Genomic DNA, 14,532 nt, shown 5'->3' on the forward strand with positions numbered 1-14,532 from the left:
TCGCGCGGTGCTCATCACCGGTGAGTGCGCGGGTCGCGGAGCGCGGGGACTCCAGGCTCGAGGGCGGGACTAGACACTCACAGGACTGACTCCTCATGGGCACGGCCAAGGCGGGCTCCCCAGCGCAAGAGTGGGAGAGTTCTCCTCCCCGGGGTGCAGGGAGCGAGCCAAGTAGGGAGCGCCGGGCACCTCCCCAAGCCCGGGTTCACTACCTGCTGCTGCAGGGAGTGTTGGAGGGAAAGTGAGACAGGGAGTGGGCAGGTTCAAGAAGGAAACTGACTGGTGGCTGAGAAGAGGGAGCCTCCTGGAGTTTGAGAGTTTATGCCATTCCCTTCCCCAAGAGAGCAGTTTCAGGGGACTTCGGAGGCTTTGAGAAGGGAGGATCGTTACCCCTTGAACGCTGCCTGACATCCCCACCTGAGACACCCCATCTCCCATTCCTGGGGCCAGAGGGAAGAGCTTAGATGGGTAACTTCCCCACCCGACCCAACCCCCACTGGCTGGGATCCTTGGAGTTCAGAAACGCTTGAGGTCACCATGAGGGGCAGCTGGACATTCAGCTGTCTTTCTGTGTAGCCATCCACTGCCAAACTGCTGAGGCAGTAGTTCGGAGCCGGCACCCAGCACCCCACCCCCAAGCCCTCCTGGTCCTCTGTGCCCAGGAAGGAGCTCTTGGAGAGCTGGGCTCAGGTGCCTCTGACCGTGTAGCTGAGCTCCTTTGTCTGAAGCAGGGAATAAATCTGTCACCAGAGGGAGGGAAGGGGAAGCGGGGGCTGCAGGCCCGGCCGGAAGTGGGGAGGGGGAGAAAGGCCAGGGGGCACTGACTCCATTGCATGGGGGGAGGGGCAGCCTGGTGTCTCCCCCAACACCCATGGGTTTGGACAGGTGCTCTAGGCTTTGTCCTTGCATTGCGCCTCGGCTGGGGCAGCCAGCAACCTGGCTTCTCAGAGACCTGGGTCTACTAGGCGCCCTGTGTGATCAGATGGAGCTGGGAGAATTTTCCGGAGGAGGAAATCCTTGAGTGGGGCCCTGGAGGATGAGTGGAGATAAGTGGAGTATGAAAGGGATCTCAGATCAGAGAAAGGATGTGGGACAAAGGCTTAAGGCAGGAGTACACATGGCCTCTGCAGGGGACAGCCAGTCTGGCTGTGGGGGTGGGGAGAAGGGGATGTGAGGTGGTTTCCTTGGGACCGGCCTTGAATCAGGTAAGAAGTCAGACTGCTGAGGCAGAGTAGGGGGGAAGGAGGCACAAGGGCCACACACTCCAGCAAAGATGGTAGAGATGGGGAAGCGTTCGGGCTGGACAGGAGAGACCCAGGTTCCAGGAGCAGTGTGAAGCCTCAGTGGACCCCAATTTCAGGGGTTTGAGGAAGGAAAGTCAACAGACACCCCTGGTATGAAGTAGGGGCTAGGTTGTGGGCTCTCTGCCTCTGGGGACAGGGCAGATCCCTTCCTGCTTTCTTTATCTGTGAGCCACCTCAACAGGACCCAGGCCATCTGCAGGTACTAGTGGCCTAGCTGGGTGGTCTTTCCTGAGGTGTCACCTCAGGCCTTTGTGCTGCTGCTGTTTCTTCTGACTTTGAGCCTGAGAGAGAGGTAAGAGGAGGGATGCTTTCTCTAACTTGGGCTCACCAGATCTCTGGTGGCGAAGCTGGGGTTGGGGGAGAGAGGACTACCCGACCTGCCCTGTACAAGCATCAGGAAGCCTCCAAGTTTCCCAGGGCCCTCACACTTGGGGGTTGTCTCTCAACACCCAGCTGGAAGACAAGTAGGTAACCAGGTTCGGCCCCACCTGCCAAGAACACTGTGTCTTGGGCCTGGTAGAGCTGCCAGTCCCCCTCCCCCTCCTAAGAATGCCCAGAGAACCACTTGCCGAGGCTACTCCTGGAGCTCAGCTGTGGAATCAGGGTTTGGGCTGAGGGTCAGGTGCCTGTGTGCACGCATGTGCACCAATGGGTGGTAGGGATTGAGCCCATTGTGAAAACATCCAGCCAGGTTGGATGTACAGGTATCTGAGGGTGTGCACATGAGCAAGAGGGTGTGCAAGATGTGGGTGACTTGGGACCACAGACCTGAGGCCTATGGTCAGCTCAAGTCAGAATTGGGAGGTCTGTTTCCCTTGGGAGGACCTGCCTGCTCTGAGAGGGACCCGGGCAAGTGCACGTACGCATGTGTGTGTCTACACACACACACACACACGCACACACACATGCTTGCCTCCCTCTCCAAGGCAGACTTGCCTGGGGGAGTACCTCTCCTCAGCAGGAGCTCGAAGCCCCCTGCCCAGTGCTGTTTTCAGTAGAGGGAGTGGAGCTGAGATGGGGAGACCGTACTGAGCAGTCCAGGAGTAGGGAAGCAGAGCTGCTTTGCAGCTTCTATTCCAGAAAATGGGGGTTGGGGGGCAGGGTTGAGGGCCAGGGGTGGGGGCAGGAGCAGAACAGAAAGCCTCCCCACTCACTGGCCTTTCCCCTTCCCTCACTGGCTGCCCATGGAGCCAGGATCAGCATGGGAACAATCAAGGAGGCAGGGGCTTATCAGTACTATGGACCCCTACACTGGCTCTGCCTGGTGGTTCTTCTCTCTGCATACCAAAGACAGAAATTAAGCCTCCAAGAGTGGTAACTAACCTTGGTCACATTTGGTGGGTGTGGGAAGGGATTCAAATGTAGGTCTGTTCTCTTCTTCATCTAGCATGGTCCCTGTCCTGGAGGCAAGTAGTCTGGGGCTCAGAAAACACCCGTGTTGCCACTGATTGGAATTCCAAGGGTCTGGGTGAAGTGGGGATGGGCCTCCAGCTTGCCTCCAGCCTGCCTCCAGCCTGAAAAAATAGTCGAGCGTGTTGAGGCTGGGAAGGGAGGTGGGGCTCATGTTATACAGGGCCTGAGCCAGGGAGCTTGGGCTTCATTCTGAGGACTGTGGCAGCCTTGGAAAGGTTTGCAGCACAGAGGGATATTGTCATTTTTGGAAAGATCCCTTCAGCTGCTTAGGTAGAGAAGGGCTTCAAGAGGGCAGGAAGGGACAGGAGTAGAGAAGAGGCTGCTTCAGAGTCCAGATTAAGGGAGGAGAGGCCTAGGCAGTCAGAAAGGAAGAGAAGCCGGATATGGTGGCTCACATCTTCAATCCCAGCACTTTGAGAGGCCAAGGTGGGAGGATCACTTGAGCCCAGGAGTTCAAAACCAGCTTGGGCAACATAGTGAGACTCCCGTCTCTGCAAAAAAAAATTAAAAACCAGCCAGGCAGGCTGGGCGCAGTGGCTCACACCTGTAATCCCAGCACTTTGGGAGGCCGAGGCAGGCAGATCATGAGGTCAAGAGTTAGAGACCAGCCTGACCAACATGGTGAAACCCCAGCTCTCCTAGAAGTACAAAAATTAGCCAGGCCCATGGTGACGCACACCTGTAATCCCAGCTACTCAGGAGGCTGAGGCAGGAGAATCGCTTGAACTCAGGAGGCGGAGGTTTCAGTGAGCTGAGATCATGCCACTGCACTCCAACCTGGGCAACAGAGCGAGACTCTGTCTCAAAAAAAAAAAAAAGAAAAGAAAAAACCAGCCAGGCGTGGTGACACAGGCCTGTAGTCCCTGCTACTCAGGAGGCTGAGGAGGAAGGAATGCTTGGGCCCAGGAGGGGAGGTTGCAGTGAGCCAAGATCATGCCACTGCACTCCAGCCTGGGCAACAGAGCGAGACCCTGTCTCAAAAAAAAAAAAAAAAAAGAAAAGAAAAAGAAAGGGAGGCTCCGTACTAATACTATGCCTGTGCCTGTGAGCTGTGACCTGAAATCAAGAAAGCAGAACTACACTGGGGCCTGGGACTGTCCCAGACCTGACCTATGTGGATTTGGGAAGCAACTTAGCATTACTAGGCCTTAGTTTCCTCTTCTGTAAGCCACATTGGTAGGGCAGCCATGGGGAGTCAGACAGATGACAGCTGTCACAGAGTTAGGGCCCAGGGCTCAGCTAGAGGGGCAAAGCCTGTCAGGGATGGGCCCAGGGAAGGAGTTAGGGTCGTTGATTGCTGGTGGCTTGGGTTTGCAGGGGCCTGGATCCCATCCAGACCCTGGTGATTGTGGGGTTGTCTCAGGCTAGGCTGGGCCACAGTGGAAGTTCACTGACTGCCCTGCCCTGGCCAGGCTGTGACTCTGGTTTTGGCAAGGAGACGGCCAAGAAACTGGACTCCATGGGCTTCACGGTGCTGGCCACCGTATTGGAGTTGAACAGCCCCGGTGCCATCGAGCTGCGTACCTGCTGCTCCCCTCGCCTAAGGCTGCTGCAGCTGGACCTGACCAAACCAGGAGACATTAGCCGCGTGCTAGAGTTCACCAAGGCCCACACCACCAGCACTGGTCAGTGGCAAGTGTCCACCAGGCAAGGGCATGGCAGGGCAGTGGGAAGGACACGGGGACTGGAAGTTTGCTGCTGGGCTGACCTGAGGCTTCCTCCTCTGCTCTGTGACCTCAGGCCTGTGGGGCCTGGTCAACAACGCAGGCCACAATGAAGTAGTTGCTGATGCGGAGCTGTCTCCAGTGGCCACTTTCCGTAGCTGCATGGAGGTGAATTTCTTTGGCGCACTCGAGCTGACCAAGGGCCTCCTGCCCCTGCTGCGCAGCTCAAGGGGCCGCATCGTGACTGTGGGCAGCCCAGCGGGTGAGTGCCTGCCCCACTGGAGCAAAAAGGAGCCCCCTGGGGTGAGGGAGGGCTTAGGGAGCCCCTTGCCAAAGCTGAGCTGCCCCACTCCCAATCCATCCACAGGGGACATGCCATATCCATGCTTGGGGGCCTATGGAACCTCCAAGGCGGCTGTGGCGCTACTTATGGACACATTCAGCTGTGAACTCCTTCCCTGGGGGGTCAAGGTCAGCATCATCCAGCCTGGCTGCTTCAAGACAGGTGGGAATCAGGGCTGGGGGTGGGGTGGGGGTGGGGAGTGGGGCTGGGAATGGTCTTATGGGGGCAGGTCAACTTTGATGAACGGTCGTGGTTTTGGTTGGGGGTGTGGTTTTGGCTGGAGACCTGGCGCAGGTTAAATAGTCCTAATTGACTTTGGCTCCCCTAGCTGACCCCGCTCTGACCTTGCCACTCCTTCCCCAGAGTCAGTGAGAAACGTGGGTCAGTGGGAAAAGCGCAAGCAACTGCTGCTGGCCAACCTGCCTCAAGAGCTGCTGCAGGCCTATGGCAAGGACTACATTGAACACTTGCATGGGCAGTTCCTGCGCTCGCTACGCCTGGCCATGTCCGACCTCAGCCCAGTTGTAGATGCCATCACAGATGCGCTGCTGGCAGCTCGGCCCCGCCGCCGCTATTACCCCGGCCAGGGCCTGGGGCTCATGTACTTCATCCACTACTACCTGCCTGAGGGCCTGCGGCGCCGCTTCCTGCAGGCCTTCTTCATCAGTCACTGTCTGCCTCGAGCACTGCAGCCTGGCCAGCCTGGCGCTACCCCACCACGGGACGCAGCCCAGGACCCAAACCTGAGCCTCGGCCCTTCCCCAGCAGTGGCTCGGTGAGCCCTGTGCACCTATGGCCCAGCCACTGCAGCACAGAAGGCTCTGTGAGCCCTTGGTTCCTCCCCGAAAACCCCCAGCATTACCATCCCCCAAGTCTGTCCTGGACCCTAGCCTAAAGGATCCTGCCCCCACTTCATGCCCACTGCCGATGCCCAATCCAGGCCCGGTGAGGCCAAGGTTTCCCAGTGTGCCTCTGCGCCTCTCCACTGCTTCATGAGCCCAAACAGACCCTCCTGGCACAACACTCTATCCTGCAGCTTGGAGAACTCTGCTGGATGGGGAGTCTCGTGAAAGACCTCACTGCAGTCTTTCACAGGACTCTGCAGATGGTGCCTCTGCAAACTAAGGAGTGACTGGGTGGGTTGGGGTCCCCCTCAGGATTGTTTCTCAGCACCAGTGCCTCAGTGCTGCAATTGAGCGTTAAATCCCAAGTGTCTCTTGACTGGCTCAAGAATTAGGGCCCCAACTACACGCCCCCAAGCCACAGGGAAGGTTGTACTGTACTTCCCAATTGCCACATGTTAAATAAAGACAAATTTTTATTTCTTCTAAAATGCAGCAGGTGCTGTTTGGAGGGGGTGACTGGCTGGCTGGCTGAGTGACATGATGTGGCCGTGTGACAGGGTGGCAACTCCTGGGGCTCAGCATGGAGGCTGGGGACTCCCCTGGTAGACTCTGTGATTCACACCTCCCCCTCCTCCACTGACCTGGGGCAAATCATTTAAGACCATGGGTTTCCTCATAGTGAAATAGGGGTAATGACCCTGATCCCAATTGCTTGAAGCAACTGGAAAGGCCAGGGGGGCCTCCAGGGCCAACACCTAGCTTCCCAGGCCTGTATGCATCTGAGCCTCCAGCAGAAGAAGGAGCTATCTTCCTGGAACTCCCCAACCCTGAAGAATCTGGGCTGCTGACTGAGGGAGGGAAGTGGAGGCTTAGGCAGGGTTGCTTAGCAAGGTGGGGTCACAAGGGAAGTTAGGGGTCATGGAGAGGTACTAGGGTCTAAAGGAGACAGCAGACAGTTGGGCTTAGAGAGGGCAGTTTTATTGTCTCAGAGGGGCAGGGCTGAGGGAGGGAGCTGACAAGCAACATCCCCCCAGGCCCCAAGGACACACACACTCTATCCTTCCCATGGGCCACGGCTCTGGGAGTGACTCACAGAAGGGAGAGGAGGCTCGAACTGCCCCCAGCCCCCAGGGTTCTCAGGTTAGGGAGTTAGGGAGGAACATGAAAGTGACCACATGCTTCTTAGACACATCAGCGGCTGTAAACACAGGGCTGAGGGGGCCTCCTTGCTCTGGAGGGGGTCTTGGTCCATCCTTGGTGGGGGGTGCCCAGCCCCTTTTCAGGCCTAAGAACAGTCTCTAAGAGGGTCAGGAGAACTGGGCAGCCGCTAGGACAGTGTACTACACCCCGGGCAGGCAGGTGAGCCACAGGCTTGTCACAGACCACACACACACACACGCACACACACACACACACAAAGAGTGCAATTGAGAGCCTCGGGCCAGGACGCTAGAAGATAGGGATGTAGTTGTCGATTTTGGCGCGGTGGCGCTGGGCGATACATTCAGCGATCCACACGATGTTGCGACACTCCTGCTCCTTGAGCTTCACAAAGGCATAGAAGACACCAAAGTGGAACTGGTTCAGGAAGGCCAACTTGTTCAGCTTTACCTGTGCACACAGGAAGATGTGGTATCCAGGTGGCCATGGCCACAGAGTCAGGTCTAAACCACCAGGTTGGCCTCCCTCTGACAAGCAGACCCCACAGACTCACCTCATGCTCAAAGAATCGGTCCTCCAGCGTCTTGTCTCCAGGGTTGCTACCTGCACCCTCGAAGAGCAGCTTGTACTCCTGGCCAGGGGGGTGGGGGAAAGCATGAGCATGAGGGTTCTGGGTGGGTGTGCTTGGTGACAACACGCCCACCCGCTGTCCTGCCAGCTGGGGCACTCACCGGGTAGTAATCGGCCACGTTCTTGACCTGCTCATAGTCATCAGCCCGAGCCAGCTGCGCCAGGCCCTCAGGGTAGAGCCGCCCACAGTGTGGAAAGAGCTTGGCACGGTCCTCTTTGGACAGCTCTGTGCCGAAAGAATTGATGGTGATGATGAAGGCGCGGCGGTCTGCTTCAAACTGTGGAGCCAGTGCACAGGTAAGGAGAGAGGGAGGAAGAAGAAGGCAGTAGCCAGTCAGTTGGCAGAGCCTCCCCAGGCCAGGGCTAGCGGGCACCAGCAGGCAGGAGGGCAGGCAGGCACTCACCTCTAGGATGGGGCACATGGCATCGGCCGTAGTCCCGCCCAGTAGGGTGCAGAACTTGTAGAAGGACTCCAGGTATGCCTGTGCAGAGCATGCAGCTTGCTCAGCACAGGTAAGGAGGCTCTGGAGGGCCAAGCCCTCATAGCTCCCTCCTCCCCTCCCTAGCCCCTTTCAAGGTGGGTACAAGCACACCCATGGATGGGCCAGGGCAGCCCTTACAGCAAAGCCAAACACTTCTGTGAATCAGCCAAGTGGCAGCTGCCCATAGCCTCCCATGCAGGAGTGCCAGGGCAGGGCCCACTGGACTGTCTGCTTCAGCCTACAGTCCCCTTCACCCCCTCATCTCACAGAAGGCTGGGCTCGCAGGGGTCCTCTGACTTCTCCCTGCTGCTCTGCCTTCCTTTTCCCCAAATCTTTCCAAACCTCCCCTTCCTCAGCTTCTGAAAACCAGGTGTGGCTGGATGTGGTGGCTCACGCCTGTAATCCCAGCACTTTGGGAGGCCAAGGTGGGTGGATCACAAGATCAAGAGTTCAAGACCAGCCTGGTCAAGATGGTGAAACCCTGTCTCTACTAAAAATATTAAAAAAATTAGCCAGGCATGGTGGCGGGCGCCTGTAATCCCAGCTACTCGGGAGACTGAGGCAGAGAATTGCTTGAACCCGAGAGGCAGAGATTGCAGTGAGCTGAGATCATGCCACTGCACTCCAGCCTGGGCGACAGAAAGAGACTCCGTCTCAGAAAAGAAAAAACAAAACAAAACAAAACAAAACAAAACAAAACAGGTGTCTGTGGGCTGGTGAGGAAAGGCCACACCTGAGAGTACACAGGGATGGCAGGGACTGAGTGACCCGGCCCTCTCTGCCACCCTCCCTTACAGAACACCTCCTCCTCCCATCCTCCAGGCAGTCCCTCAGCATCACACAGCAAGAACAAAATTGTCAGGCCAGTTCCTGCTGAGGGATGGTTATTGCCTACACGGACGTCAGCTGGGCACAGTACAATGGCAGGCACATGGGCTGCCGGCGGGAACAAGCACTCCCTGCCCAGGCAAATTGGATCTGCTGGGCATGAGGAAAGAAGAGGTCAGCCCAGGCCCCAGGTCCCTCCCAACGCTCACTCACAAGAGCAGCCATGCTTCCTCCCAACACCTCTCCATGCCAAGGAAGGTGGATGATCTTACGGGCCCCATGGGGAGCTCCCTTGTAATGGCCAGCCTCCACTTAGACCTCCCTAGTCCCATCTGCTGGCATGGGCTCAGAGACTCTGGCTCCACAGGCTAGAGATTATTCTTCCAGGTTGCAGGCAAGGGCTGGATGGCATGGAAAGCTTTTCATACTGAGGTCTAAACTCCAAGGTGTGGAGACCTTTCCACCAACTATCAGCCAGCTTGGGCTCACAGGCTTTGCTGGGTGGTGCTCCAAGAGAGATGAGATGAGACCCAGGAGTCTGTGAGCCCAGGTCTGCCCTGGCGAGCAACGCTGGGCAAGCTTGACTCAGGGGAAGGCCTGAGAGTGACCTCTGGGATCACGGGAAACAAAAATCTAGGACAGGTCAGGGAGTAAGAAGCCTGGAAGAGAGGGTTGACCCCAGCACAGAGGATCTCAGGGATCAGAGGGCCTGGGTGGCAGAGATAGCCGCCAGGTCCCTCCCCCCACCATCCCATGGTTTGGTGGCACCTTTCACAGTCCCTCTAAGGGCCTGTCCCCACAGTCACCTCCTTCCCTGTGGCCAGCCAAGCTGGATATGTCAAAAATCCCACAGCCTGCCCCAGTGGGGCCTGCACTTCCTATTTGTGGGGGAACAACTAACCAGGTCTTGGGCTCCATGCCCTGCTACCTACCCAATTGCTTAGCCAATCTGTACCAATCCCAGGAGAGGCTGATCCCAGGGTCAGGGAGGCTGGTGGGACTCTTCTCTGGAGGCTAGGGAAGCTAAAGAAACTGGCAAGATCCCAGCAACCCCAGTACCAAGGTCACCTTCCCACCCCCACCCTGTCCCCTGGAGTCTGCCAGTCCATGGCTGCTGCACCAGCTGCCTACTGTTCCCACCCGCCGGGTGGCTGAGGGTCCACCTAATCTCCCATCTGTGGTCATCGGGCTGGGACATTGCCTGACAGGCTGGCAGTCCTGGCACAAGGCCCACAGCATTGGGTCCATGTTTACGAGCTGGTGCCTGGGTAGCCCTTGCCAGCAACTCCAGCTAGAACCAGTCAGGCCCGGTGAGGGCATGGGTGAGGCTGGCGGACAGCCGCACCCCTCACCCTGTCTCAGGGCAGGGAACCCGGCAACAGGCCAGCTAGGCGCGTGCGTATACACACACACACACACACACACACACACACAGACACGTATGTTCTCTCTCCTCTCAGCTAACTGGCTGGCCTGTGCCCTATTAGTGGAGTGGGTGAGAGCACTCACTTTTGCAAACAAGCTGAGCCAGGTGTGATCCCTGGCACTGCCAGTGACTTATTATGTGGCTTTAGAAAACCCACCCTACTTCTCTGAGCCTTCAGTTTCCCCATTTTCACATGGGGATAATGACACCTTCCCAGTTCCTAGTGCAGTCCAAAGGATTAAAGAAGCTGACGACCTTCCCACCTCTGGTCTCAGGCCTTCTAATCTGCTCTCCACGTTGTGGCTAGAAGGGGCTTTCTGAGAAGACTCTGCTCTGTTGGAAACCTCCACTGGCTGACCCTGCCCACGGGACTATGTTCAAACTTCTGGCCTTACATTCAAAGCCCTGGGTAACTTGATCCCATGCCTGCCTCTTCTTCTAGACTTCTCCCCTGTCCATCTGGAATGTGTCCTTCCACAGCAAACTGCCTGCCACTTGGCGCATGCTCCATGCTTTCCTTCTGCACGTGTTGGTCCCTTGCCGACACCACTGCAACCTCCAGGCAGGCCCTTCCCCTATCACCAGACCTACAATGTGCTCTGACCCAGGCCCCTGCAGGGAGACTGGCGGGCCTGGGCTCAGGCTGCAGCCGAATGTCAGCCAGCTCGCTCCAACCAGGTCAGGAGAGGACTTTCACCCAATAGACAGGTGAGGTCAGCAGGTCCCTTGGCCGGGGTCATCCTCAGCCCCGCTTTGGGGCCTGCTCACCACAGATCCATGTTCCTGACTATAGCCCGTCTGGGGTCCTGGCGCTATGTATAGCTCACTGCCTCACTGCAGCCAGAGCATAGTCTATCCCAAACACCCCTAACCTAACTGGTCTCGGGCTTTCATTTTTTTTTAATTTTAAACCTTCCTCTCCTCTCCGGTCCCCTGGCTCTTTAATCTCTTTGGGCCAGGGTAGTGCTGACCCAGAAATCCTGAGCCCACCTTCTATCCCTTGGGGTTGCCCAGTCTATGCTACAGCCTGGTGGGAGGCAAGAGGTGGGCAGGGGATGAGGACAGTGGGAAACGGCACTGACTCCAAGCTTGGGAACCTATGAGGGACATGAGGACCTGGCTATGCCTCGCCAGGTCCCTCCCCCCACCATAACTGAGCACACTGTTGCCTTTGCTCAAGTGCCTGTCCTTGCTGGCAATAGCTTAGGTAGGGTGGTTCCAGGGTTTACGGCCTGGGTGGTAGCCCATAACCCTCCTGGATGCTAGGGGAGCAGCTATCCAGGAGCCAGCTGTAACAGGCCAGCGGTGGAGCACCAGTCACTCCTGCTGATTTTATCTGAGCCCGCCACAGGCACTATGGGATAGAGAACCTGTTCCACACAGCCTTGTGCCCAGCATGGGAGCCAGATAAGCCCCTGGGATAGGAGCCTGGCATAGCTGCATCCTGTCCCAGCACCTCACATAAATCACCGCCCTACCACTTCCCACAGTCCCACCCACCGACAGGCCAATCGCCCATGGCTTGTGCGGGGCATTACCTTGTAGAGGGTGTTGCGGATGATCTCAATGTTCATCTCGTCAAGGTCCTGCTCTGAAATGCAGTCCTGGAAAAAAGCCGCTGGGGAGGAAACGTGGTTTGAGGGGTGGGCAGGTGGTCTAGGCCAGAATCTTGATGTTCAACTGCCCCACATGGCACAGAGTACCTGTGCCACCAGGCCCACAGGGCTGGGTACTGAGGGGTCCCCAGCCTGGGCTGTTGCCTTGGAAGTGGCAGAAGCAATGCTCTGGGCCATGTACACTGACCTGAGCTTCTCCTGCCTCCTTGCTCCTAAAATTGATTTATAAAGGAGGCAGCTAGCCATAACATGATCTAATCACCGCTGGGGCAGACCCAAGCTCAGACCATGCCAAAGACAGGCTTGCATAAGAGGCCATGACATCCTCCCTTCTGGAGAGGCAGCTGTGGATTCGGGGCCTAACGCCTACTTCTTTACACCCCCCAGGAAGGCCTGGCGCCCACATTTGGAAAACCAGCCTCCTCCTTAGGACAAGTCCAACAGCAGGGTAGGCACAGACCAGTGACCCAGGAGGCCACTGTGGGGTTGGAAAGAGAGGCCAGAGCAGGATACAGCACCCTCATCCCCCAAGAGGGCCTACAGACTCACTCGTCTATCTCTTCTTTAAAGACGGAGAAACTGAAGAAGCCACAAACAGCCCAGAACCAGCTCAGAGTTGCTGGGAGAGCCTATGGCAGACAAGGTCAGCAGGTAGGGCTCAGGCCTCTCAGCTCAGAACCTAGTGCAGCTTAGAGGCCTGTGGTTCAACCCTGGTGGCTTCTTGGAGGTGGTACCCCAGGCCCAGGACTCTGGCTACGAGGACACTTAGTGCCTTCTCCTCAGCCTCCTAAGCAGGCAGGAACTAGCACTGCCTAAGCAGGGCTCTGCAGGAAGCTCTTAATTCCCCTTCCCTGGCTTCTGACACGGACCTTGCATCCTGCTGGACACTGTCTGACCTGACCCAGGGGACCTGCTCAGTGGAGGGAAGTGACAATGTTTGCTTCGCTCCTCTGCCTCACAGCCAACCAGCCACACTGGCTCTGCTCAGGTTCCAGCTCGCAGAAGCTCCATAGTCTATAGGAGCTCCCAGGACTCCAAGGGACCTGGGCCTCTCTCTCACTTCTCCATGAGCTCAGCCCTCCTCTGCACTCTGGGAAATCAGACTGCTTCACAAAGTGAGACAGTCCCAGTCAGACCCTGGGGGAGCCTGCCTGGCCCAGCAAAACCAACAGGACAGGAGCAGAAGGGGGTGAAGTGAGGAGAGAATGGGAGGAGGAAGTTGAAGGGCAACAAAGGTAAGCAGCAGTGTGCAGGTCTCACTTTCTGGCTCAGGGTCATCCCCCAGCGGGTCCACAAATCCCACCCTGATGTGCTGATGCTGACACCACTGCCCACCTCCCATGACCAACACAGCGGCTCACCGAGAGGCGTGTCCACCAGAATGGCATTGTAGAGCTCAGCAGGTGTCTGAGCAATGTTCACGGCCTCCATCTGCTCGAAGCTGCCTAGTGGGTGGCACTTGGGTACAAGCTCAGCAATGGAGCGCTGGTGCAGCGTGCCCGTGATGAGCAGGATCACGTTGTCGATCATGTAACTGTAACTATAGGAGGCAGGCAATAGCAAGGAGCCCATCAGGGTGGGGGCTGGGAAGTCCTGGCATAGTACCATGCCCTTGCCCCCCTGCACAGGTCATCATCCCTTAACAATGTGTGCTGACTCATGGGTGATGCAGATAAGCACCAATGTCTCCTCTCCCTCCCCATGTTCCTCTCAAGTTCCTGACCAACCCCACTGCCAGAGGCCTAGGACAGACACAGCCCCCGCCTTTGGCGGGGTAGGGGATTCATGCCCTGTGAGGGATTGGGACACAAGTTAACTACCCCACAGCATGAACAGTGTTCTAACAGGACACGGGAACTGGGCACAGAAGGTGAGACATGCAGCTCAGCCCAGGGGTGAAGAGTGTGAGAGCCTGGGAAATTAAAGGGCTGGGAGAAGAAAGCGTGTTCTGGGAAGAGGGAACGGCATGTGCAAAGGCCTGGAGGCACTCACTGAGTGACGGATGCATTGGAGGAACTGGCATGGTCAGGACTGGCAGAGGGAGAGAAAAGCGCAGCAGCCGGCAGCACAGGGCTACAGCAGGCGGGGGGCAGAGGCTGGGCCTGGAGGGCCCTGGCTTTGTTTTGAGCACTAGGGATCTATGAGCAGGGTAAACAGGGGAATCGCCATCCAGTTAGGGTCACTCTGTCCCCCAGTGGGGACAGAAGAGGAAGAGGCAGAGATGGCGAGGGGAGGAAAGGCTGAGGAGTGGAGTGGAGAGAAGCTTCTCCAGGGAAGGCCAGCAAGGAGCCAGTGGGGGTTCTCTGGAGTAAAGGCCCAGGTCAGGCAGACCTGCACAGCCCATGCCAGAATAGAGAGCTGTCCTCTTCCTTTAGGGCCTGAGGCCAGGGCTGGGCATTCACCCAGGATGGCCTGGATAAGACCCAGAGACCTGAACAGGAGGCTGGGTCAGGTCGATCCCAGGTCGAGGCTCTCATCACTCTGCCCTGCAGAAGGCCAGCTCTGTGGGGTGTATGGGCAGCAGAGGGGGCTGTGGAGCTGGGGAGGGGTGGGACTGCCCAGTTTAGACTTGGCAAGGGACAAGGCTCTGCCTACAACAGGCTACAAAGGGGCTGGGGCAGAGAGTTCTGTGTAGTCACCTGTGTGGGGATGCAGTGAAGGGCAGAGAGCTCCAGGCCACAGTTAGGCTGCAGTAGCCACAACTATTCTCCAGTCTGTCACCAGAGATGAACTCAGGGTACAAGGGAGCTAAATGAGGCCTAGGGGAAATTCCTCCAAGGTTAGGGTGAGGCACCTATGGGAGGATAAAAGTTGGGGTGG

General features: G+C 57.3%; 2 protein-coding genes across 4 annotated transcripts in view; one reads left to right on the forward strand and one right to left on the reverse strand.

The window, feature by feature from the left end:
• Positions 1-6: 6 nt before the first annotated feature.
• HSD11B2 (hydroxysteroid (11-beta) dehydrogenase 2) lies at positions 7-6,057 on the forward strand. The gene is made up of 5 exons (XM_011996693.1): positions 7-20; positions 4,130-4,342; positions 4,458-4,643; positions 4,749-4,886; positions 5,088-6,057. The coding sequence occupies exons 2-5, from the start codon at positions 4,177-4,179 to the stop codon at positions 5,501-5,503; spliced, it is 906 nt and encodes a 301-aa protein (XP_011852083.1). The 5' UTR covers positions 7-20; positions 4,130-4,176; the 3' UTR covers positions 5,504-6,057.
• Positions 6,058-6,525: 468 nt separating this feature from the next.
• Positions 6,526-14,532, reverse strand: part of ATP6V0D1 (ATPase, H+ transporting, lysosomal 38kDa, V0 subunit d1) — a 51,235-nt gene continuing 43,228 nt past the window's right edge. For all 3 annotated transcript variants that reach the window (XM_011996695.1, XM_011996694.1, XM_011996696.1), the window contains 6 exons: positions 13,074-13,252; positions 11,635-11,714; positions 7,765-7,842; positions 7,462-7,638; positions 7,284-7,361; positions 6,526-7,180 (listed from right to left, as the gene is read on the reverse strand). In XM_011996695.1, the coding sequence (XP_011852085.1) occupies positions 7,019-7,180; positions 7,284-7,361; positions 7,462-7,638; positions 7,765-7,842; positions 11,635-11,714; positions 13,074-13,252 (754 nt within the window). In that variant the 3' untranslated portion in view covers positions 6,526-7,018. The remainder of the gene's footprint in view (positions 7,181-7,283; positions 7,362-7,461; positions 7,639-7,764; positions 7,843-11,634; positions 11,715-13,073; positions 13,253-14,532) is intronic.

This window comes from Mandrillus leucophaeus, unplaced genomic scaffold (assembly GCF_000951045.1).
Source record: "Mandrillus leucophaeus isolate KB7577 unplaced genomic scaffold, Mleu.le_1.0 Scaffold522, whole genome shotgun sequence".
Classification (NCBI taxonomy): Eukaryota; Metazoa; Chordata; class Mammalia; order Primates; family Cercopithecidae; genus Mandrillus; species Mandrillus leucophaeus.